We start from the raw sequence: 26,895 nt of genomic DNA, 5'->3' as shown, positions 1-26,895 counted from the left end.
AGTTTTGTTAAAAATGCTAACTAGCATGCTAGCATGCTAACTATGCTAACCATGTGACTTAGCTAACTTAGCTAATCATTTTAAGCAGTTTTGCTAAAAATGCTAACTAGCATGCTAGCATGCTAACTATGCTAACCACGTTACTTAGCTAATTGTTTTTAGCAGTTATGCTAACTAGCATGCTAACATGCTAGCATGCTAACTATGCTAACCATGTGACTTAGCTAACTTAGCTAATCATTTTAAGCAGTTTTGTTAAAAATGCTAACTAGCATGCTAATATGCTAGCATGCTAACTATGCTAACCATGTGACTTAGCTAACTTAGCTAATCATTTTAAGCAGTTTTGCTAAAAATGCTAACATGCTAGCATGCTAACTATGTTAACCATGTGACTTAGCTAACTTAGCTAACTAGCTACAGTAGGTAGGAGTCATAGTTGATGACAAGTAACAGTTACAATGGCTGAACAGTTAAAAAGTTCAGTAGTTTAAAGGGTTACATTGTTTAACAGTGAAATATTGTAGTGAGGACTTTTATTTTGAAACAGTTTTTGGCAGAGGAAGCAGTTGAACAGGATGTGTAGTCTTAATAGGGCCAGTTTGTATGCTTAAAGCCTGAGACTGGCAGTTGATCCAGGTGGCCCGAACACCTGCCATAGGATTCTAATTGCTTAACGGCTCTATTGTGATGTCATCAGCCCATGTTAAGTCTATGGGGAAATTTTGACTAGTTTTTAATTAATAGTTTAAAAAGTATAAAAGTTACAAAGCTGAAAAATACATAGCACCCATGTCCTAAGTAAGACCTACGTAACATAGTTTGAATGAAGTTTCTACGTTAAACGGTTGAAGCTGCATTAAACGCGTTAGAAGAAGAAGAATAAGAAGAAGCCTAGGAAGAACAGTACAGTGCATTTTCATGCACTGTAATAACTAGAAATGCAATTCCAAGGAATTACCAGTGCATGAAAATGCTAAAGTTGTGATGTAAAATATCATGTATAGTTAAAACAGATAATACAGAGATGGTTACTACGGTGATGCTAGGATAGACATGGTGGTTGCATAGCTTAATAAAAGTTGATAGTTTAAAAGTAGACTGTTTAAAAGCTGAATGTAGATAGTTTAAAGGTTGTTGATAGACAGTAGATAGTTTTAAAAGTTGTTGATAGACAGCTAGTTTAATAGATAGTTTAATGATAGTTTAAAAGTAGACAGTTTAAAAGTTGAAGGTAAATAGTTTAAAAGTTGTTGACAGACTGGAAGTTGAATGAATGTTGATATTCAAATAGTTTAATGACTGTGTATAGGTAGATATTTGACGATAACTGAAAGTTGGAATGGCTCTAATGTTTGCTAGCAGTTATGCTAAGATTTTTAACTATGTTAACCATGCTACTTAGCTAATGTTTAATAGTAGTACTAGCAATGCTAACATGCTAACCATGCTACTTAGCTAACTTAACTAACATTTTCTAGCAGTTTTGCTAAACATGCTAACTATGTTAGCAATGCTAACATGCTAACTATGTTAACCATGTGACTTAGCTAACCAAGCTTATCATTTTAGTAGTTATGTTAACTATGTTAATTAACATGTGAACAATGCTAGCATGCTAACTATGTTAACCATGTTACTTAGCTAACTTAGCTAATAATTTTTAGCAGTTATGCTAACTAGCATGCTAACCATGTTACTTAGCTAACCGAGCTAATCATTTTTAGCAGTTTTGCTAAAAATGCTAACTAGCATGCTAACTATGCTAACCATGTTACTTAGCTAATCATATTTAGCAGTAATGCTAACTATGTTAACTAACATGCTAGCATGCTAACTATGCTAACCATGTGACTTAGCTAACCTAGCTAATCATTTTTAGCAGTTTTGTTAAAAATGTTAATAATGTTAGCAATGCTAACATTGCTAACCATGCTAACTAGCTACAGTGGGTAGGAGTCATAGTTGATGAAAAGTGTTGACATAGTTGATGACGAGTTAAAAGTTGTTGATAGACAGCTAGTGAATGTATATAGTTTAAAAGTTGAATGTAGATAGTTTAAAAGTTGTTGATAGACAGCTAGTTTAATAGATAGATAGTTTAAAAGTAGGCCGTTTAAAAGTTGAATGTAAAAAGTTCAGTAGTTTAATGGGTTACATTGTTTAACAGTGGATTATCGGCAATGTTAAGTCTATGGGGATTTTTAAAAAGTTTTTCTTTAATAGTTTAAAAAGTATAAAAGTTTCAAAGTTGAAAAGTCATACCAACCCGATCTGTTTGAAGACCTACGTAACAAAGTTTGAATTAAGTTTCTAAGTTAAACTGTTCAAGAGAAATAGCGTACGGAAAAAGTGGTAAGCGGAATAATAATAATAAGAAGAAGTTGCCTTGGAAGAACAGTACAGTGCATTTTCATGCACTGTAATAATAATAATAATAATAAGATTTTCATGCACTGTAATGAAAATGCACCGATGCAGTAACAGGCAATAATCCCAGTTTATCCAGTTTAAAAATTAACTGCAGCAACACAGTGGAACACAATACACAAAAAATAGTGCAACATCACCTTTTTGATTAATCATAGTGTGAACAAACAATCAAACAAAAAAAAATCACTGACAGGTCAAGTGCATGCATGTTCTCTTAAACAGTGAATCAAATTCAGTGGTGGGAGGGAGAGAGATAGACAGAGAGAGAACTTTTTACTTATCAAATAATGAATGAAAAGATGACACTAATGCATACTCATTTTTAAACAGAAAGAGATGCATAATGTACCCTACATTAAGAGGTGTGTCACTAATGAGATGGGTGTGCCGGTCTCTCACTACATAGTTTGTCCAGTCTTGGCGTGATGGATGATAAGCAGACTCTAAGATCATTCTCCACATGGAGACGAACTCTGTACTTCGTCTTCATTGCAGTCAAAGTTGAGAAAGATGACTCGCATAAGTAAGTGGTAGGGAATGGGAGCAATTATCTGCATGTCCTTTGCTGTTAGTTCAGGATACTCACGTGAGCGGGAGGGCCAAAAGTCTGCATGGCTCACCTGCTGGAATCCGGCCTTCAAAGCCCAGTCACAAGATAAGTCCACCAACTCCTCCTCTGCTTTACTAGTGAGGCTACATGTTGCTGCTGGAGCAAACGGATCTCGCACCCAGTCCCAAGCACGTGTTTACATCCGTGAAGTAGGAAGTGGAAGTGCTTGCTGAGTGCAGTGAGGTGAGAGGTGGCTACCTCTCTCACTACAGCAACAGACATGTTGTTTGCGTTGAGATAATCAGTGAGTTGAGGGAACATGTCGGTCACTCCATCTCCAAGTCTTCTTCTCCATAGCTCAGCCTTCCTCATGAATGCAGTGATTTTGTTGCTAACGTCAAGGATGGATGCATAGTGTCCTTGAATGAAGACAGGGTTTCCCACAGAATTGAATTGTATTTGTATTTGTGTGTGTGTGTGTGTGTGTGTGTGTGTGTGGGGGGGGGGGGGGGGGGGGGGGTTATTAGCTGTAACGTTATAGTGTGCTAACCTATAGCCTGTAGAATCCTAACAGTATTCTATTTTAAAGGATTTCATCCCATTCAATAGTACCACATAGAAAATCATTGTATGGTGGTCAATTTTGATATTGTGGTGGGCCGCCACAAATTAGTCGTGTAAGGGTAACACTGGGAGAGGTTGAGGCTATTGAGAATGTTGAATACATCCACCAAACTTGGCGATGTCAGGCTTTTCCGTTCTCAGAAACTCTGACATCTCGCTGCGTAGCTCTAACACCCGCTGAAGCACCTTCCCACGGGAGAGCCACCTCACTTCAGAATGGTAAAGAAGTGTGTCATGGCCTGCATCCATCTCCCGCTAAAGTTGCCTAAACAAACATGATTGCAATGCCCTCGACTTAACAAAATTAACTGCCGTCACAGCTGTGCTCAATACAAAGTGCAGGTCTGGTTCCATACCTTTGGAGGCGAGCGCTTGACGGTGCAGCATACAGTGGACAGATTTCACTCTGGGGTTTACTGCCTTTATCCGAGTGACAAGACCACTCTTTCTGCCCGTCATTGCTGCTGCTTCAGAACCACTGGTTTACACTCCTACACTGTTACACGAACTGAACAAAGTTAATGGAGATAGGCTATTTCTGTTTGTTATGCACTTCATTGAAATGTGCTGTAGGCCTCGGCTACATTTTGCACATGCACTTGTGCATATTTCTCAACAGTTCCTTATTTTCAACTGAACTCAAACATAATGAATATAGGCTATATGGAGTATTTTTTGTTTATGGCCTGTGTAGTGTGTAGTGTGTGTAGGCTACATATTTTGCATGCACTTCTGCTGTAGCATTTATTTCAGTTTATATCAGCTATATTTCTGAAGAATACATTGTGTTGCCTCAGGCCTGCTGCATATCATTTGAAATTTGATTTGAAATATAATAAAATACATCTTAAAATTAAGTTCATAAAGTAACTTTCTTTGCTTTCATTCGATTCCCAATTTCTGGACTTCTGGAAAGTTCAGAAATGCAAAATAATAGAATTTTAATCATGTGATAAAATATGCGATTAATCACGATTAACTATAGAAATTCAGTGATTAATCGCTGACAGCCCTATTAAAAACCAGGCAGGTTGTGACAGTTTACTTACACATTTATAGCCTACATTTCTAGCACTAACTTTCACCTGACCCGAACTGTCGGCAGTGACAGAATTCGCGAACATCCCCGTGCACATAAATACATTGTATACGTGGATTTAGTGCCATGAATCACATCCTCACTGATGAGCGCAACAGAATGAACGTGTCCACACTAGGGATGCACGATATTGAATTTTAGCAGATATGCTGATATTTACAAGCTCATTTTGGCCGCTTGCCGATACTGATATATACTAAGAATTTGTATTAATTGAAAAGTCTCTCCTTAGGCTACTACAATTAACCTGTTATTATGATAGTGTACTTGCTGTCGATATGGGACATTAAAAACTTTACTTTGATCCAACCCTGTATCATTTACGAAATAGACATTCACTCCATGAAAAATATTTAAATTATTTCAAATATGGCACATTTATTAAGTAGCCTAAAATGTTCACATAAACATGTAAATGTCATACTTGAACAGTAGCCTACAAGACAGTTCCCCAAGAACTGTGTTGTTGACAATATGACACATTGTTCTCAAATGAACAGAAATGCAGCTGTAACCCTGTAAACTTAAATTGTCAGTATGTAGAGTAAAATGAATGAGACCTACAACACGTAGGCTAGTACAGGTAACTTTCCGTTCTGGACTTCATGAAACTCACACTAGCTGTCTAACGACGTTAGCTAACGTCACACACTTTAGAAACTGATTGCCATTGTAAACAAAAGCTTAGCAATGCGTCGTCACAGTTTTAGCTGGTGCCATTTTTTCTGGCTTAGGCTAGTGCTTTGTAGAGTTCAGGATGGCTCTTAACTCATTGAATGCCAAGCTGTTTTCGGAAGCTTTGTCCTAGAGTGCCAGCAATCTAGACCATTGTTGATGATTTTGTACAGCCACAGCATATTCTGTGTTCTAGCTATGAACACATACAATGGCTCGTTTAAAAGGTGAGACTTTAAGCTCTCAGTGGGTGCAAACCGTGTATTTATACACGCCTCTGTTCCTGAGAAATCCCAAGCTAAACAGTGGCTAGTTTTCATCAAAATCACTGTTTTTTTCTAGAAATGGAGATAAAACGTCTTTCATGAAATATGAAGTGTTGCCTGTAAACTTTCCGGGAAGTGATCAGCGAGACCTGGCGAGACTGCCATCTAGTGATAGACCCACGAAAATGGCCTGGATTTGAGCTGACGTGCAAGCGTCACTGATTCGACCCAAAGCGGCAACCGAGTTATGATAAAATGTCCAGATAAAATGTCCAGATTGTGCGAGTTTTCGATCGTCGTATATTTCATTTCCATTCATGACCAGAGTTCCCAAAATCACATATAAGGTGTGTTAGAGTGTCTAGTTTCGTAATTTAAAAAAAAAAGCTAAAAACGTAATATTACGTTTTTGGCACTCAACACATGGGAAGGAAAAACGTAATATTACGTTTTTGGCACTCAATGAGTTAAGATGTGTAATTAAATTGGTAACGAGAGTATTAAAAGAGTATCGTTTTACCCCTCCTCGCATCACTGGTACTTTACAAGCACTGCAATTAGCAATTTTGTTATCAGTTCCCGGAATTTGGAAATACTGCCACACAGCCAACTTGTTGAACTATGTGGTTGGCGCTCATACTCAGGGATGGATTACTGCCCAGGCCCAGGGGCCCAAGCCTTTGCATGGAATCATTGCCTCAATATCAACAAATCAGGATGTAGGCTATGAATCTGATTGAATTTAGTATTAGCCATCCCCAAAATACACCAGAATACAGGAAATCACATCAAACAAATAAAAAAAATTCTGGGGGAGGACCCCCAACCCCCCCCCCCCTCCCCCTCCCACAAATACGACAATTAGTGGGGGGCCCTTAATACATCTGAGCCCAGGGGCCCAAAAGTTCATAATCCGCCCATGCTCATACTGTAGTAAGGTAAACGTTTGCTTCGCGTGCGCATAATTAACAGGTCACCTTATCGGCCAGGCACATCAGCAGAAATGTCCATATCGGCCGATGCCGATAATTAAATTATGAAGCTTGTATCTGCAGATACTGATGTCGGGCCGATATTGTGCATCCCTAGTCCACACTGAACAGTCGTTTCTTTATCGCTGTTAATGGGCCAGACGTGCGTTCGTTTCCTGCTCGGAAGTTCGCAGAGATGTTTGCAGGTGACGCGCCAACAGGAAAGCCGAAAAGGCCACATGAAGTCCGACATCAGAGCAAACTGTTTACTTCGTCTGATTAGCTGAATTATTTTGACATGATATGAAATCTTAATCGATTAGATTTTATGTTACGTATTACAGTCTGATTGAGTTGCCCGTTCGCCTTAAATCCTCTGCCATGTTTGCGTGATCCATGGCCGAAACTTAATTAGGCCATCTCCCACATCGCAGGTGTGGCCATAACAGAAAATTAAATGTTTCATGTCTTTTTAGTTTGCTGTAAAGATCAATGTTCAACTGTTCGAAATGTAATACCTACCGTTATTACCACCTACCTTTAACTGAAAAAAGAATTAGGCCTGTTGATTGCTTGTTTTTTCATGATTACAAAAAAAAAAACATCCCCTCCCTCTGGTTTTTTGACATATCACACACTGGTTATATGTTACATTACATTACATTACATTTAGCAGACACTTCTTGACCGAAGTGACTTACATATGTCAGCTATATTACAAGGGATCACATTGTCCCCGGAGCAACTTGGGGTTAAGTGCCTTGCTCAAGGGCACAACGGTGGAAGCTGGGAATTGAACCGACAACTTTCAGGCTACTGCACGCTAGCCCAGCTCCTTAACCACTACACTACCACCGCCCATGTTGGTTGCTATGGCGGTTTCTAGGTTGACATTATGGGAGTGGTTGCAAGGAGGGAAGATCACGCGATAGTTACACTCCCACTAGATGTTTTGTTGCCACTCAGCAATTAATGAACCAATATCAATAAATAATAAAACCGGTATAAAAAATTAAAAATAAAACGGGTATAAAAAGCAATCTGTTTGTGATTTATTGTAATCTCACAATGAAAACAATGAGGAAAAATCCAACCTTGAAGGGAAGTAAATTTATTTTGAGAAAAAGGAAAATCTAATAAAGAAATAAATACTTTTATCAAAACATGTCACTCACAATGATTGGCACCCCTGCTTGTAATACCTTCTTATGCCTGCCTTTGCCAATAAAACAGCTTGTAATAGACACTCCATAAAGTTGGAGAACACAAAGCAAGGGATTTAAAACCGTTTGTCTTTACAAAGTCTCCCCAGATCGTCCAGATTCCTACTGTAGGTCCACACTTGTGCTTTCTCCTTTTTTTTCTATGCAGTTTAGATCAGGGGATTGAGAAGGCAATGGCCGAAGCTTGAGTTTGTGTTCAGTAAACCATTTTTGTTTTGATCTGGACGCTTATTTTGGTTCATTAACCTGATGAATGATCCAATCATGTCTTGGCAGAGATTGACAGATTTCCTTTGAAAATGTTCAGGTTTTTCTTAGGGTTCATGATACCATGTACCTTAATTAGGTTCCCACTAGCCTGGCTATCACCAGACCCAGCTCAATCTTTTAAGATTGAACATTAGTATGGGGAGTCTGCTCTGTATTTTCTACTGCACAAGTAGCGTGATCAATGGGCATAGTTCAAATGACTCCGTACGCAATTGGATAGTCCTTCAACCAATTAGACCAACGATCTAGGTGCGCCAGGTGGATAAGCCAGTTTGTGATGGTCTTATGAACATTACCCAAAAATTCCTTATTTTATCCTTAATATCTTCATTTTGTTGCAGAGACCTCAAATATTGGCTCAACATTAATTAAGTATTGTATTTGCAGAATACAACATAATTACAAAATAATGATTGTTGCCATGTGAATACAAAAGATTATGAAAACATTGGAATTTAACAAAAAATGTTTTGGGCCTTAGTTTTGGGACCAAAATATTAGGTACACAAACTTTGAGCAAAATCTGAAACAGAACAGCAACCGTTTTTCTGGATTTTGTCTGATTTGATACCGAATGAACCAGATAAAGTGCCCCCTCCCTTATTTAATTAAAGTGATTACTATGCTGGTTCCTAGGGTATGGTGTTATACAGTGTTTTTTGTTTGTATTATTTAGAAACACTTGCAACTATGACTGGTGGGAAGAAGGCCCAGTGCGGCATGTGGACAGGCTTCTGCACTCTACTTTCTGTGTTGCTCATTCTTGATGTCCATGGTCGTCCTGCCAATGTTTCTGTACTTAAAGAAAAAATGGCTAACAGCAAAGAAGAAAATGAGATTCTTCCACCAGACCATCTTAATGGAGTGAAGATGGAAATGGATGGACATCTCAACAGAGATTTCAATAAAGAAGTGTTCCTTGGCAAAGAAATTGAAGAGTTTGAGGAGGACTCTGAGCCCCGCAGGAACAGGGAAAAGCTGATGGACATTTTCCAAAAGTAATGTATTTGCACTTCTGCATTGACACCTACACCTACACTACTGCATTATTGACATCTTAAGGTGAGACACGGCAGGTGAAAACATTGTTTTTTCATGCACTGGCCAATTTCGAGATTTTGGGTAGTTTGCTACCTTAGCATGTATTCTTTCACACTACTACAACAAGATTTACACATGTTTGTTTATTCCATTACATTGTGTTTACTTGTGCCTGTATATTTCTCCTAAATTCACCAAAAGTTAGCATTCTAACCTTGCATGCACTTTCATGTGTAGTACCATTGGAAAGCTCTGTTTTTCCTGCATGATGCTATGTGATCCAAATATGGACACTTCCTTTGTATCGGCAACCAATCGTGAAAGTTCAAAGGTGTGTCTAGGCTGAGAACAGAATCTCATTAGCTGTGTTTCAAGGCTGTTTTCTCAAAAATGAGTTTCCTCCAAACGGTAACACTTTATGGTAAAGGTACATGAATTATCATGAATTAATGCATAAATTAATTCATGATTTATACATTACTTCATTCCTTTATCTTATGAATCAGGAATTTACATGGGTTCAAAATCTCTCATTCATTACCTCATGTATGAACAACACATCAACTAAAGCATTAGGTAGGGTGGGTACATCATTATGATTTATGATTTTTTTTAAAGCATGATCATCATGATTATATGAATTTAAGGTTAATTACTCATGAGTTCATCATGTTTGTGGCCCTCAACTAAAGTGTGAACAATGGCATGTGTTAAGAGAACTGCACAAGTTGTGTTCAAATCAGAATTTGATTAGTGATGGCCACATTTTTGGCAGAAAAAGAAATCATCATGATCATGCTTAATAATTTATAATTCATAATGATGTGCCCATCATACCTAATGCTTTAGGTAATGTGCTGTTCATGTAAATTCCTGAGGATTCATGATCATCATATTAAGGAATGAAGTAATAAATCATTAATTAATTCTAGGGATGCACAATATTGAATTTTAGCAGATATCCGATATGCCAATATTTACAAGCTCATTTTGGCCGATTGTCGATGCCGATATTCATCTCTCTTCATCAAATTTTTATTCATTGAAAAGTTTCTCCTGTACTACAATTAACCTGTTTTTATGATGGTGTAGGCTACTTGCTGTCAATACGGGACATTAAAAACTTTACTTTGATTCAACCCTGTATCATTTACAAAATAGACATTCACTCATGAAAAATATTTAAATTATTTCAAATATGGCACATTTATTAAGTAGCTTAAAATTTTCACATAAACATGTAAATGTCATACTTGAACAGTAGCCTACAAGACCGTTCCCCAAGAACTGTGTTGTTGACAATATGACACATTGTTCTCAAATGTTGTTGACAATATGACACATTGTTCTCAAATGAACAGAAATGCAGCTGTAACCCTGTAAACTTAAAATGTCAGTCTGTAGAGTAAAATGAATGAGACCTACAACACGTAGGCTAGTAACTTTACAGCTACAGCTTGATGAATCTCACGCTAGCTTTCTAACGTCAGCCAACGTTACACACTTTAGGAACTGATTGCATTGTAAACAAAAGCTTAGCAATGCGTTTTTAGCTGGTACCGTTCTTTCTGGCTTAGTGCTTTGTAGAGTTCAAGATAATGGCTCTTAAGATGTGTAATTAAATTGGTAACATTAAAAGAGTATCGTTTTACCCCTCCGGTTTCCGGAATTTGGAAATACTGCCACACCATGTTGAAGTATGTTGTTGGCACTCATAGTAACGTAAACTTTGCTTTGCGTGCGCATAATTAACAGATCACCTTATCGGCCAGGCACATTGGCAGAAATGTTCATATCGGCCGATGCCAATAGTTATGTTATGAAGCTTTTATCTGCGGATACTGATGTCAGGCCGATATCATCGTGCATCCCTAATTAATTCATGCAATAAATTCATGATAATTCACATGGGCGGATTATGACCTTTCGGGCCCTGGGTCCAGATGTATTAAGGGCCCCCCACTAATTATCACATATGTGGGAGGGGGGGTTTGGGGGTCCTCCCCCAGAATTTTTTTTAACTTGTTTGATGTGATTTCCTGTATTCTGGTGCATTTTGGGGATGGTCAATACTAAATTTAATTAGATTCAAGTCAAGTCGGCTTTTTCATAATCTACATCCTGATTTGTTGATACTGAGGCAATGATTCCATGCAAAGGCTTGGGCTTCAGGGCCCCCTGACCCCTTGGGCCCCTGGGCCTGGGCCCGGTAGGCCCGTGCAGTAATCCATCCCTGATAATTCATGTACCCTTACCATAAAGTGTTACCCACCAAACTTTCTAGTCTTTCTAGTGCCTAGCTATATTTAGAAGATTGTAACAGATGGATTTGTATTCCTAGCCTGATTCATATTACATTTTATGCCTAAAAACATGGCAAAAATCGAAGTAGATATCCATAAATCCCTCTAATTTTTTCCCCATCTAATATGTGAACACAATGAAAACATAATTTTGAACCTGGCTGTATCCAATGCTCAGATTTTGTGTTGTAAAATGTATGCAAATTAGCGCATATTTAATTAGATAATGCAGCATTTGCATAAACAGTAAATTACAGAAAACTTGTAATACATTTTTTTTTTCATATTAATGTAAGTAATCACTGGGGAAGTTTCATGGTGATATCTCCTAGTTAAAAAAAAAATCACTTGTAGTGTCTCGCCTTAAATCTTATATCAGACATATCCACTTAACATGTGTAGGAGGTTCATTCATACACCCTGTTACAAGTCTAATTTGCATCTTAAACCTGGGCAAAAAAATGCAGCAGCATGTCTGGTCTTTGATCAGTCAAAGACAACACATGTAACTCCTCAGTTAATTGCTCTTCAGCAGAATCTTTTTAGTTTCTTTGAGTTACACAACCCAAATGTTCTAAGCTGTTTAATCTGTGCCGAGGGGAGGGTGGGTCTGTTGTCAATGAGAGAAAGTGTGAGGCAAAAGGGGAATATATTCAGAATACACTGTAATGCCACTAATCAAGCATGTATGCAATAGCATTAGGTGAAATATACTTGGTGTGTTGGAGTGTATTTGAAATTCCATTTTAACATGAAGTGAACTAGAAATTGTACTTTGATACAAGTTCAATTCAACTTGAAAGTGCAGTTGGATTTTACGCTATTTCAAGCCCATACAATTTTTGTCAAATTCAGCATTTCATGAGTACACTGTTAAAAACCCGGCCCCTGTAGGCAGGCCAGGCTTCAAAAACTGGAAACAGTGGGGGCAGCTTGTCCCCCAAACAAAAATGAAACCCTGTGTAGAATTTCTCAGGAAATACAGAAGGTAAAGAGAGGTGAGCTAACTGTGGCGTGTTTCGCTTGGTCCTTGGTTAAAATGTAATTAAATTTTTTTGTACAAAAGCGTCTGCTAATAAATTTAAATATAAACACAAACACAAACGTGACTTCCTGTGTAATCCCTGACTGCACTTTTGAGTGAACTAAGCACAATTTCAGTTAAGCGAAAAATAACACACTTTAAAGGGAAACCTGGCAGGATTTCCCACTCTTCTGGAGAAATTGTGCATTAGAAGCTATGCTATTTCAAACTGTGGAAAAAGGTAACGATAAAGCACATGGATTTGTTTACAAGCTAGCAACACGGTTAGCATAAGTTCGGCAGACAATGTGGATGTTACAAGGTAAGAAACACGATTTAAAACGAGTTTCTTGTTTCTCACTTCTCTTTCCGGGACGGTAGTCTCAATGTTGCAAGGTTGGTTTTCCGCCTGGAGTCACCATTTTCACCGGAACAGGTCATTTAACCATCCAAATGATTTCTAAACGGGTTTATTACGTTGAAATAGTTCCCTTTAAAATGTACTCATCATTAGTGTAGCTGCAAGTATACTGAAGTATGTAAAGATGTAGTATTATTTCAGCATACGTTTTTCACCTAGGAGAATATACTCTAAATGTCTTGTGTAGCCTATTTGCATGATACCGTCATTACATTTTCAGTCTGTGGGTAACATATTCAAAGTACAGGGTTCTGTATCCGCGGATCCTTAAAAAGTCTTATACAACTTTAGGGTTTTAAGGCCTAAAAAAGTCTTAAATTGTCTGGGATGTCTTGAATTTTTTAAAAGGGAGGTATTAAATTTGCGTATGGGGCCACCAGCGAGTGCAAGAGAGCGTGAAATGTCTCCATCAAGTTTCGTGTATTTAAAACGCAATTGTATAAGTGACTATAAGGCTACGGGAGAAAGTGTAGTGTTTGCAGAGTGAGGTGTGGTTAAAGGTGTGAAAACGTGGTGTAGCCGAGGCCTGAGAGATACGCAGGTAGCCTACGTGAGCGGTAGAATGAGCGAGAGAAAGAGGTAAGCCAGAGTTAGCGATAGGTTGGCCATACGTTCGAATTTAGGCCAGACATATGGATTTTAAAAGCCCTGTCCGGCATCCGACGCAGCCTCAAGCCGGACGCTCATTTGTCCTCCTTTTTGGAGTTGGGCTGGGCATCTAGAATCTTTGCTCGGACGCAGCATCGTTTCACAAACTATGGACCCGAAGACTGCTGGTCAAATTATGCGCAGTGCTTCTGTCACTCGTCTGATCATTTGCTGCGCAATTTATAAAGGAACCACGGACTGACAGAAAAAGAAAACAGGAAATAGGCTACTGTACATGTTAAGTTGATCTGTTTGCATCTTTCCAGCGTGTGTTGCTGGCCTAGCCTATCGGGAAGAAAATATCTGTCTAAGTTATAATGTAATATCTGTCAGCAGCTTGCTTGCCAGCGTTTCCCAGTAGGCCTACTTCGCAAAAGTTGTGAAATACAACCACATATTTTTTGAATGTCGGCGACTGGCTACATAAAAAAAAACGTGCATTCATAATACGTGCATGCTTAAGATGAAACCAGCAGTTTTCAGCAGGATCATGTGAGGAGGACCTGTCTCTTAATTAATGTAAAACAAGTCAATGGTTTTGCAATGTTTCAGTCAAGCTTTGGTTGGTTTAGATACAACTGGTATGCAAAATGTAAAGTAGTGGATTAACTTTAATTTGCTGTGCTGCATATGGGACAATAGATGCACATAGTAAATTATATAAAGTAAGCCTATTTAAATAGCTTAGTCTAACTTTGAAAAAAAAAAAATTGGGGAACAAAAACAAGGGAATCCATGGCAAGTAGCCTAGGCTACTACAGACACAGGTGAAGAACAGTCAGCCTCAGTCAGTAAGCACAACCAAATATGTACAGCCAGCTTCAAAATTATACAGCATTTATAGCTGTGAAGGTAATTCACGTACACAATTATTTTTCTTTCGCCAAAATATATTTGGTAACTTCTGTAGACACCCAAAATGGGGTGGGGGTTGAAATTAATAGACAAAAAAACTATTGCATAAAACAGTTTTAAGTTGTCGTATGCATCTTTTTGCCGTGGTATAGTCTTAATTTTTTTCATTTAGATGTCTTGAAAAGGTCTTAAAAGTCTTTAAATTTGCACTTGGAAAATGTGCAGATACCCTGAAGTACACTGTAATGCCACTAATCAAGCATGTATGCAACTGCATTAAGTGATACTTGTGGGTCTTTCAAGAGGGGTCTAAAGGCATATCTGTTCAACGTGCACTTAGTTTGTTAAGCGTTTCTTATGCGTTGTGGTTTGTATATTATAGTATTTGTTTATTTTCATTAGGACACTTATATTTAGTGACACAAAATACACTTTGAGAGAGCACACTAATAGTGTAATACAAATGACGTGAAAAAATATTAAACTTTCCATAACTGCACTGTATGTATAATTTAATACACTATTTGAAGTAAGTTATGTACAATTTAAAGTACACTTACAGTAAAATGCATGTTTTAAAAGTATACTGAGTATACTGATATGCCACTTGTAGTGTTGCAGAATTAATATATATTTCTAGTGTACTGAATCTATTTTGAAGTATATTTTTTGAAAATACATACTTTAAATGAAGCACAAAAAAGAGAAGTATACTCATAATTAACTTAATATTCTTCAATTATATTTCTAATACACTCATATTCTTTTTCACCTGGGTAGCAACAGAGGTATCTTGGTCTAGTCACTCCAGTGACATGTAAATCCCACTGTACTACTCTGACTGACTGTGTTTTGCAGGGTGGATTTGAACCATGACAACAGTGTGAGTGCTAAGGAAATGCAGCGGTGGATCATGGAGAAGACGGAGGAACATTTCCAGGAGGCTGTTAGAGAAAACAAGCTCAGCTTTCGTGCTGTTGACCCTGATGGAAATGGTAAGGGGGGGTTCTCCTAAGTACAGTATAAATTCTATCTATATTCATAAACCTGACACAGGACTGGTAAGGCTAACATTAGGGGCAGCCGTGGCCTACTGGTTAGCACTTCGGACCTATAACCGGAGGGTTGCCGGTTCGAACCCTGACCAGTAGGCACGGCTGAAGTGCCCTTGAGCAAGGCACCTAACCCCTCACTGCACCCCGAGCGCCGCTGTTGATGCAGGCAGCTCACTGCGCCGGGATTAGTGTTTGCTTCACCTCACTGTGTGCTGTGTGTGTTTCACTAATTCACAGATTGGGATAAATGCAGAGACCAAATTTCCCTCACGGGATCAAAAGAGTATATATACTTATACTTATACATTAAACACATAACCTATCTAAGCTGAAGCCTAGTTCATTGAAGAAGTGAGACATGATAAGCAAGTCTGGTAAACTCTTCTGAGCTCCAGACTAGCTTTTTCCACTAGGAGCACAGTGGCTCCGATTGAAAATTTTAGGGGCGCAGTCAGAAAATGTAGGGGCACACAACGTAAATCAACATGCTAACCAAATATTCACATTTCTACTAATTTCCACTGTATTACTGATAAATACTTTCAGGCTTGGAATTTCATAATTTTAGGGGCAAGGCCACTTGGCCTTCAGTTGGGGATATTTGATGGGGGGCACAAAGGCCACACATCAGGGCACCAAGGCCAAAGTTAACTATTAAAGGTTGTATCAGCGATAGCGGGGATACGTCACTTCTGTTGATCAAACAAAACAGAGCGCTAGCTCGCTACTCCCTCCCCCTCCCTCCCGTGCAATTAAAACTCTCCTAAACGCTCATCTCGTCGGTTATTGGTTGAAACACTTTATTTTGCCTTTGAGCGGGTTGCCAACCCTTGTTGGTAGCAATTGTTTTTGTGTACAGATCTCGGAGTCTAGGCTGCCTACAGAGACGCGTTTTTTTGACGGCCTGCTTATGGGGCAGACAGTTAGCGGATCGTTATTAGATGAATGTGATCATTTATGTTTGGGCCTGAAATCGCTGATACAACTAGAGTGGTAGGCAGAATGGTAGGCAAGGCACTGCAGAGTGGTAGGCAAGCCTACAACAGTCGGGTTGCATAGGCTACTACACATAGTTAGAAATAACTTAAAAATTGAAATTTCAACATCAAATATTGATATGCCGACCACTTGTGTAGTTGGTTTTACAATAAGAAGGAAAAAGGCGACTAACGACCGTTTACCATTATATCCTCATGGTTGTGGAGGATGATCGTTAGCTGTGTGTAAGTGTTTTATTCTCAAGATGGCCTAATGGCTAGGCTACTATCTACGAAGACGTAGGCTAAATATACAATTATCTACAGTTATCCAAAAATGAATTGCCAGAATGAATCACATGTAATTCCTATCTTCTGTCCTTCTATTTCAAGGTATCATGAGTGTCATTTGATTATAGTACCACAACAAATGCTAATAAATGAAAACAGAATAGCCTTATGCGCTGTACAGGTCAGTATGTCAAAATAAACTTATTTGATCCTATGAATTGTTTCGATCATACACAACTGAACTTAAAGGAGAATTCCGGTGTGATATTGACCTAAAGTGTATTGAAACATGATACCGAGTGTGAACGTATGTCTCATAGCCCATCTCGACTTGTCCCCTGCACTCCAAAATCTGGCGCTAGTTAGCCGATGCTACCAACAACTTTTTCAGTAGTGGTGCTTCGGCATCGGGCTAGCCATGCAAATAAAATCACTGTTTTACACCCATTTACGAGGCTCAATGTATCTCCACACTTCATTGGTAGACTTCCTAGGGCCCTGACATTTAAAACGAGACATTGAGAACTTTGAAAAAGCACTGGTAGTTTACTTACAAGACGATTTATACAGACAGTATCTTCACGAAGTTTAATGTTTGCAGCCATCTTGAATTTAGTCACGATAAGTCGAGCAACGAGTAAGAATGAACAGGTATGATAAGGGATCAGATTCCAAAAATAATTCAGTGGAAATGCATGGATTCCAGTTTCTTCCAGTAGCAGCAACTGGAATCCATGCATTTCCACTGAATTATTTTTGGAATCTGATCCCTTATCATACCTGTTCATTACTCATTGCTCGACTTATCGTGACTAAATTCAAGATGGCTGCAAACGCTAAACTTCGTGAAGATACTGTCTGTATAAATTGTCTTGTAAGTAAACTACCGGTGCTTTTTCAAAGTTCTCAATGTCTCGTTTTAAATGTCAGGGCCCTCGGAAGTCTACCAATGAAGTGTGGAGATACATTGAGCCTCGTAAATGGGTGTAAAACAGTGATTTATTTGCATGGCTAGCCCGATGCCGAAGCACCACTATTGAAAAAGATGTTGGTAGCATCGGCTAACTAGCGCCAGATTTTGGAGTGCAGGGGACAAGCCGAGATGGGCTATGAGACATACGTTCACACTCGGTATCATGTTTCGATACACTTTAGGTCAATATCACACCGGAATTCTCCTTTAACACCACAACCTCAAACACAGGTTGAACGCAGTGTGAAGAGGGAAGGACAGTCCCTTGTGTTGCTCCTATGCTACTGACTACCTGCTCAGACACACACCCTTTTGCACAACTTGTGGTCTGTCAGTCAGGTAATCAATAATCCATGAAGTTGTGGAGGTGTCTACCTGCATCCTTTGCAACTTCACGTAGCAGCATGGGCTGTATGGTGTTAAAAAGAACATGCAATCAGAACATGATCCTCACAGTGCTGCCAGTCCGGTCCAGGTGAGGGTGCGTTCTATGAAGCAGGTAGATTATAGCATCCTCAACATCCACCTCAGGGTGGTATGCAAGCTCTAATGGGTCCATGAAGGTGGTCACTTGTGGTCTTAGGAGGGCCAGGACCAGTGTCTCCAGTACCTTAATGATGTGTAATTTTAAAGGACAATTCCGGCACAAAATGAACCTAGGGGTTAAAATAACACGTGTAACGAGTTCGACCGTTCGCTGGGATTTGTTTTCATGCTAGTCGAATGTGACCAGTTTTATTGCAAACCGCTAATTAGCGTTTAACGTCAGCCTTCGGGGCAGACGTACAGTAAAAAGTAATCGCTATTTCTATACCACTAACAAGGCTCAAAATAGCACCACACTTACCAGGTAGCATAATGAGTATCTCATGTAAAGATGTAAACCGAAGCATTGAGAACTTTAATTTAACTAAGTTTCATGTCAAGTGCTCTAGCGCCCCCAAAGTGTCAGATTTTGCATTACATCTATGCGCTTAAAGTTTCAACCATACAAATTGAGGTGTACTTGGAATCCTTGGATGAGGCCGAACTCAACGCACCCCATGACGTCAATTTCCGCCACGTTGGATCTTCCGCCATATTAGATTTAATCAAAAACACTTAAAAGGAATCAGAGGTTCCAGGAAGTGAAGAAATATTTCAGTAAAGCTTTAACGTATCAAAACCAAACTCAGTACATGGGCTCAGGACCCAATAAGGAGGAGGCTCAATAAATTTGATAACTTTTGACCTATAGGTGGTGCTATAATTAGCAAAATTACATTTTGGCCTGTAACGGGTAATGTGTTTGAAATTAAAACTTGCTATTGGTGTCTGTTAATGTTAATGTACTAGTGGTGTCTATCGGAGGCCCTAAGAATGACAGATGTGATTTTGTGACATCAACATAATTGATCTGGCCGCCATATTGGATTTAATCAATGTAACTTAAAAGTTTTCACAGGTCACAAAGTTCATCCGATTTTCATGAAACTTGGCACAGATGATCTTCAGACCATGACTCAGAAAAGCATTGCTTTTTGGAGCCATATTGATAACCCGTCGCCCGTGGTAACCAATCAAGTTTGGTGGCAAAGCCGCAAAACAGGAAGTGAAGTGATATCTCAGCAAAGCTTTCGCGTATCAACACCAAACTCAGTACAGGGTCTCAGTACCCAATTAGGAAGAGGCTCAATAAATTTGATGACTTTTAACCTATAGGTGGCGCTATAATTAGCGAAATTACGTTTTAGCCTGTAACGGGTCATGTGTTTTTGAATTAAAACTTACTAGTGTTGTCTGTTAATACTTTGGGAGGTTCTAAGTCCGACAGATGTGAATTAGTGACGTCAACACAAATTTTATCCAATTTTCACGAAACTTGATGCAGATGATCGTCAGACCACAACTCATAAACGTATTGCTCTTTGGAGCCATATATGAAACCTGTCGCCCGTGACGATCAATCGCCGCCAAACAGGAAGTGAAGTGATCTCAGCAATGCTTTCATGTATCAAAACCAAACTCAGTACATGGGGTCAGGACCCAATAAGGAGGAGGCTCAATAAATCTGAAGACTTGTGACCTATAGGTGGCGCTATAATAAGCAAAATTACGTTTTGGCCTGTAACGGGTGATGTGTTTAGAATTAAAACTTACTAGTGGTGTCTGTTAATACTCTCGGAGGTCCTATGTAAATTTGTGATGTCAACCTAATTGATCCGGCTGCCATATTGGATTTAATCAAAAACGCCTAAAAGTTTTCAAAGGTCACAAAGTTTATCCGATTTTCACGAAACTTGACGCAGATGATCATCAGACCATGACTCATAAACGCATTCCTTTTTGGAGCCATATTCAAAACCTATCGCCCGTCACGACCAATCAAGTTTGTCGGCAAAGCCGCCAAACAGGAAGTGAAGTGATATCTAAGCAAGGCTTTTGCGTATCAACACCAAACTCAGTACATGGTCTCAGGACCCTATTAGGAGAAGGCTCAAGAAATTTGGTGCATTTTGACCACTGTGTGTCGCTATAATCACAGGAAGTATAGTCCTATTTCAGCAACGCTTTGACATAGATAAACCAAAGTCTGTACATGGGGTCAGGACCCAATAAGGATGAGGCTCAATAAATGTAATGACCTTTGACCAATAGGGGGCGCTATAATCACAGGAAGTGGGCTCATATATAAGCAATGCTTTCACGTATCGAAACCAAACTTAGTATATGGACTCAGGACCACATCCTAAGGAGACATAATAATTTTAGCAACCTTTGACCACTAGGGGTGCTATAATTTGCAACACTTTCTCGTATCAACACCAAACTTGGTATGTGGACTCGTGACTACAACCTGACTACGCACAATACATTTGGTGATGTTTGAGGTATGCATATGTGTGGGGGGTTATTGGGGTGTGTGGGAGAGGAGGTTTATCTGTGTATATGTGTGTGTATGGGTGTATGTATGTATGTGTATATCGACACCAAACTTGGTACCTGGACTCGGGACCACATCCTGAATAAGGACAATACATTTAGTGACCTTTGACCACTAGGGGCGCTATAATTAGCAAAACTTTCTCGTATCGACACCAAACTTGGTACATTGACTCGGGAACACATCCTGAAGATGCACAATATATTTAGTGACCTTTGATCACTAGGGGCGCTATAATTATCAACACTTTCTTGTATTGACACCAAACTTGATATGTGGACTCGTGACTACAACCTGAGGACGCACAATACATTTGGTGATGTTTGAGGTGTGCGTGTCTGTGGGGAGCCATTGGGGTGTGTGGTGGAGGAAGTTTATCTGTGTATATGTGTGTGTGTGGGACGGGGGGGTTAATTGGGTGTGTGTATAATGTAGCAACATTGGGTTGCCATGACAACTCCTGCTCAACTGCTTGGCCCCCACATTGCTGCTTGCAGCTATTTTTCTATGCTCTATGCAGCTATGTTTCTATGTTTTATTATTATTATTATTATTACGCTTCCGTCATTGAAGTCAATGGCAGCCCATAGAACCGTCTGGTGAAAAGTTGTGAAATTTGGCACACTGATTGGGGACAGGCCAATGATTCATTTCACCAAGATTCATGCCGGCACCTTGAGGGCTCTAGCGCCACCAACAGGCCAAAGTTGGACGTGCGTTCACGCACGTAACTTTTGACCCATAGGCCCAATTGTCAAAAATGAGGTATCGTTGGAATCCTTGGACCAAGCCGAGTTGATGTCATTTTCCACCATGATGGATTTTCCGCCATATTGGATTTTATCGAAAGTGAAACTAAAGTTTCACGCCTCACATAGTTTGTCCGATTTTAACGAAACTTAATACATATGATCTTCAGACCAATCCGCACAAAAGTTATCGATTTTTGTCTTCGGAACTAAAACCGTTCGCCCGTAACAACCAATCGAAATATGCGGCGAAGCCACCAAACAGGAGGTGAGCTCATATCTCAGCAACCCTTTCATCTGTCATAACCAAACTTAGTACATGGACTTATATCCCCATCTGTAGAACATTCAAAAAATCTGGTGACCTTTGACCTCTAGGGTGCGCTGTAATTAGCGAAAATGCATTTTGGCCTGTAGCTGTTGATGTGTTTGGAATTAAAACATACTAGTGGTGTCTGGTAGTACTTTTTGATGTCCTTAGGCTGACCCAGGCCAACTTGTGATGTGAACATAATTGATTCGGCCGCCATATTGTTTGTTATGCTTTCTGTGTCATTAGATAAAATACATGTTCAAAAAACTAATAAGTTGAAGAAAATCTTTCTGGGATCATAGAAGAGATAAGTGTCATTTATGATTTTAGTGAGCACTATACAAATGACAGACATGACCTGAGCTAGCGGGATGGTTAGCAAGGAGCTTTCTCCCGATGTAAAAGTTTACCAAGGTTGCGTAGCCTATTTCTGATATTAAACCTAACAGTAAGCCTAAATGACCTATATCCCATAGCCTAGGTAGGTTAGCAACACGAACTTGAGAGATGTAAGTGAGCAAATCAACTTGATATTAGACTATTATTATTTCTGTGCAACCAGCCACAGCATAACTTAAACCAGCAGTTCCCAAACCTTTTTTCCCGTGGACCACCTTTTACATCCTGGCTCGGCTCACGTACCCCCACCATCCGACACATAAAAACGAAACACATTCTATTGACTCATTCTAGGCATCATGTTTAATTAGCCACCCTACATGATAACAAAATGAAAATGTGTAACTGGTCTATGAGCTCTCACGCTAAAAAAACAGTGTGGAGAACAACATTAGACTGGTTAGACCACGCACTGTGGCTTTGGGGATCTTGTCTCCAAATCCAGGTAAGTCTAGGCCTACAGTGGGTCCCAGTTAAGAATTGACACTTCATTCACCATCAAGGTGATTCACGCAGCTGGGTGAAATGTAAGTACAACTGCAGCCACTTGGGGGCAGCATAGTCCGCTGTGGCGTTCCACGGTCGAACCGGACGGAGCATTCGACAGCAAGGGCTGTGATTGGTCGAGTTTTCAGTGCGTTTCTCTGTGTTTTTAGCAGCCCCTGCAACATGCTAGTCCAGTGTAGCCTATAAGCTTTGTACATAATGTTAAACATAGTTTTGGATTCAGTGGCAAGATGTCTTGATTGTACAGTGCCTGTCTCAAAGTAATGTTTTAAAATGAGAGCTTCGTCAGCTGGCAGTAGGCTACTTTGTCGGCAGTCATGAGAAGTTCGCTTGCTAACAGAACAGAAATATGCTGCCCAGAAACCTCGAGAATAGTTCTGATTTGTTTTACTAGACTAACGAGGTTAAATATAGCCTTTGCCTACAGCATCTCCTTAACAGTAATGTTAACAAAATGACAGCATTCATATGACAAAGGAAAATGAATTCGGTCACTCAAGACTGTGCCACAGGAACCAGTGTAGGCTACAGTCCTACCCAATAGGCCTAGCCTACTCGAAGCAGATAGCGTTGTCTGACGACTGTGGGTTAATGCGCGTATTTCCAGAACAGGTCTGCAACTTTCAGGCAGTTCTGAGTTCGAATCTAGGCAGGAGCAGATCCATATAAAGGCCTAGGCCTATTGTTATCATTTTTGGCAAGGTGTTGCTCCTGGCAATACTTGTTTATAAGACGTTTGGTGATTAGTTGATAGCTGTTTTTGGGGCATGTTAAACGTTCTTTATAATGAGCGCATACGGGGAGTAAAACGACTGTTACGCGCTGTTACAACTGTAGGCTACAATGATTGCAATACAAAAATATGCGCATGTTAGTTTAGTTAGTTCTGTGATGTTTTGACTTTTGCCTCATGTGTTTTCAGGTTTGAGGGCTTTTTTGGCAAGCTTGACCTTGGTTAGACTCTGCATATGTTATTTCTCCGTATGGAAAATAAAGTCAATTTTCGACACATGTCTGTTATTAGTTCAATAACAAGTGTTCCTTGTTAAAACATGTGACTAGGGAAACTCAAATGATTTTAGAAATATTTAGCCAAAGCCAAAAAGTGTTAGAGAGAAGGAGAGACGCCGGTGCAGCTCAGATGTCTTCTTAATTTGCTTTATTCTTTAGTAAAAGGTGCAGAATATTATTAAACTTTGACAAACGTTTCGATGTTCGTTAGTCAAAAACATCGACACATTGAAACGTTAGTCAAAGTTTAATAATGTTCTGCACGTTTTACTAAAGAATAAAGAAAATTAAGAAGACATCTGAGTTGCACCGGCGTCTCTCCTCTCTAAAATATCTGTCCTGGCCTGGTTGCACCGGATTGTCGCCAAACGACAGAAGCGCGGAGAACCCTCCTTTGTCTACCAAAAAGTGTTACTTTGTGCCCCGCGCTCCCCCACTGCTTGTGAAAGAAGGGGGTGGGGGAGGGGGGCTTAACGTAATGTCCCAAAACGGCAACAAGTCATAATGGTAGGCTACAGGAAGTGGGGGGAGGGTATGGGATGACCAGAGCCGTCTTCGCTGTGCTATTCAGAAAGCATCTTCTATTGTCTTTCCATGCGCACACAGCTCGTTACCATATAGCCTATCGAGTACCTTAACAGATAGGCTCTGCTCTTGGGTTTGGCCTCACAGCGAACTCAACCCTCTTGTTGCTTGCAGTTTGTTAAAGCGATGCAGATTACATTATTTATTTCTGATTAATTGCGTCTTTTGATGTCTTTTGCAACTTCTGCTTGTTAGGCTGGGCTACTGTCAATGTCCTGTACAGGTAAATGTTCAACAATTGCTGGTGTAGGCCTACAGGCTATAATCAATTAGGGACTGTTCGTTATTTATTTAAGGGGCTACCGGAGGAGTTTTGGGAGCGTTAGTCAAAAAAGACGTGACCCTCCCTCGCCAGCAAGAAATTGTTCTATGACCCTCCAAAGTGATTGAGAAAAAACGCATGACCCTCCCCAGTCCCAACAATTTATTGATGCCTTAGGCTACTGGGTCAATTTGGGAGCTTGCATGCTACGACACCTTCCTTGAAATGCCTTGAAAAGGCTGTCGTTTGCACAATTTAACAAATAATCACCGGGACCGAAACAAACCTGTCAACTTTTCCCGGGTTTATCGCGTATTTTTAACTTTTTCCTCGCTGTCTTAGGAGGAGCTGCAGGGCCGTCGCAAGGGGGTGCGAGGCCCTGTGCGAACTTGACAGATGCATGAACTTCAATCATGCGATAGCTTACTTTACACATAGCCAAGGCTACCGTTGGTGCATTTTAGTAGCCTAGTCTAATATGCTACAACAGCTTGTCCTTAAGAGGGAAAATTGTATAGGCTAGCCTATAACATTAGCTGAGTCACATATTTGGCCATATGGTGTTTATCATAGGCTACATCACGAAAACAAATAGTGTAACAAAGGCGAACACTTTAACAGGGGAAATTAATTGGGCATGAATCATTGTGCTGAACGGTATTTGTCAATGAGCAGAAACACACACGACATTCAAACTGTTGATAAGATGTGCACTATGGAAACTGGTCTGTAGGCTAACATTGGACAAATAAATGACACTGACTCGCCATATCCTGACTCTGAAAAAACATTGTCTTGCTTTGCCGCAAACTAGGCCAGTTTGCAGGTAGCATAACGTCTTTTTCAATTCATAGAAGGGAGAGCCCAGTCTCTCCTGTGACATTAAGGTGCACAAATAGTTTTTAATAGCCTGTTCAACTTCGAAAAGCTCCACCCAATGCCAGTCACTGATCGCAATTTCAAATTTCGGGAAGCTTCGTTCAATCTTTTTAAGTTTTAAGTGCAGTAGGTCCCTATCTTCCCCCTTTGGAATTATATCTCAAGCCTATTATAAGGTCCAGTGCGTTATGTCCTGGGATTCGGACGTGTTCAAAAAGAAAAGAAAAAACACTTTTTTTATAGATGGTTATGAGGAGCAATATGAGTCTGAACTCTGTCATTCAGACTCAACCCTCTTGTTGCTTAATATCTTTTTCGTTGTTGTTTGAACGTCGGCAAGCAGGCATGTTGCGGTTGCAATTTAAGTGAAATTTCTACAGTAGGCCTACAACATGTAACATGCTTGTTAGGCTGGGCTACTTGTACAGGTAAATGTTCAACAATTGCTGGTGTGCAGGCTATAATCAATTAGCTAAATCATTTGTCCAGCTGTTTAAAAAAATCGTGCTACATTCAAAAGGTGCTTTGATATCTTTTTCGTTTGAACGTCGGCAAGCAGGCATGCTGCGGTTGCAATGAATGAGGATAATTGGTTTTATCTGCGGATTTATTTTTTGCATTATTTTGAATATGACTCGCTCCAGTCTCAACAGCACGTCTACTTTTTCCACACGCATCTAAGTTCTAACACACATCCCCTCGCTTTCTCTCTTCCCATCCCTGCGCAGGGGGCTTTCTTAAAGGAGCTGCACCATTTTACAACAACTGCATCTACATTTTCATATTAGAATGTTTTGTCTGTTTAAGTGTAAGCTTAAACTACCTGATCAATTTAAGTTCCCGTGCCCCCGCTGAAAGTCTCATGCGCTTATCGTTACACTATCAAATCTATAAGTAACCGTGACACATAGGGTATAAGATATATAAACTCACGCTATTGTATTATCATATATGTTTGGTAATGGCTCACTGCGTCATGGAAGCAGTTAAGTCAAGTCGCATCAAAAATAGTAGTGACAGAACTCCCAAGTGACACCTTGTGGTTGTTTGTGTCAACTGCAGTTTGTGCCATTTCTGCTGAGAAAATGGGGTGCGTGATTCATGAAGGAACCCGTCCAAACTTCACTGGGACCCACTGTATATGCTTCATCATATTTGCGTTTTCTTTGCAGTCTTTTCTGTCTCGTCCTTTCTTTTATCCCCCTGCGCTCCGGAGCCACCTCCGCCTTCATCATTCTGCCCCCCATCCCATCGTTACCTGTCTCCTGCTCTGTTTCTCTCACTTCTCCTCTTTGATCGCTTTAATTAGGCCTTTTGGACAGTGTCCCTCTTTTTAGCCAGTTTTCCATGTTTGCGTAGCCTTCTACCAAGCCTGTACTTCCACGAAACTAATTCGCCAGATATTCTGGCTGCCCGCAGGAAATCACGTGCATTGTGTGTAGCTTATTTTTTTAATGAAAAACATTTGTTTAATATTTATTATTTATGAATTAATTACATTATTAATTAATTAATTATTTTTAACACCTTTTCGACAATGCCCTTTTCATCTCGCATACCCCCTAGTG

The 26,895-nt window shown here is 39.7% G+C and overlaps 1 protein-coding gene across 3 annotated transcripts in view; it reads left to right on the top strand.

Moving 5' to 3' along the window:
• sdf4 (stromal cell derived factor 4) overlaps nucleotides 1-26,895 on the top strand; it is a 52,368-nt gene that overhangs the window by 12,015 nt on the left and 13,458 nt on the right. For all 3 annotated transcript variants that reach the window (XM_042098253.1, XM_042098252.1, XM_042098251.1), the window contains 2 exons: nucleotides 8,788-9,109; nucleotides 15,262-15,398. In XM_042098253.1, the coding sequence (XP_041954187.1) occupies nucleotides 8,802-9,109; nucleotides 15,262-15,398 (445 nt within the window). In that variant the 5' untranslated portion in view covers nucleotides 8,788-8,801. The remainder of the gene's footprint in view (nucleotides 1-8,787; nucleotides 9,110-15,261; nucleotides 15,399-26,895) is intronic.

This window comes from Alosa sapidissima, chromosome 7 (assembly GCF_018492685.1).
Source record: "Alosa sapidissima isolate fAloSap1 chromosome 7, fAloSap1.pri, whole genome shotgun sequence".
Classification (NCBI taxonomy): Eukaryota; Metazoa; Chordata; class Actinopteri; order Clupeiformes; family Clupeidae; genus Alosa; species Alosa sapidissima.
Note: the sequence above shows the minus strand (reverse complement) of the source record. Positions and strands in the feature narration are given on the sequence as shown.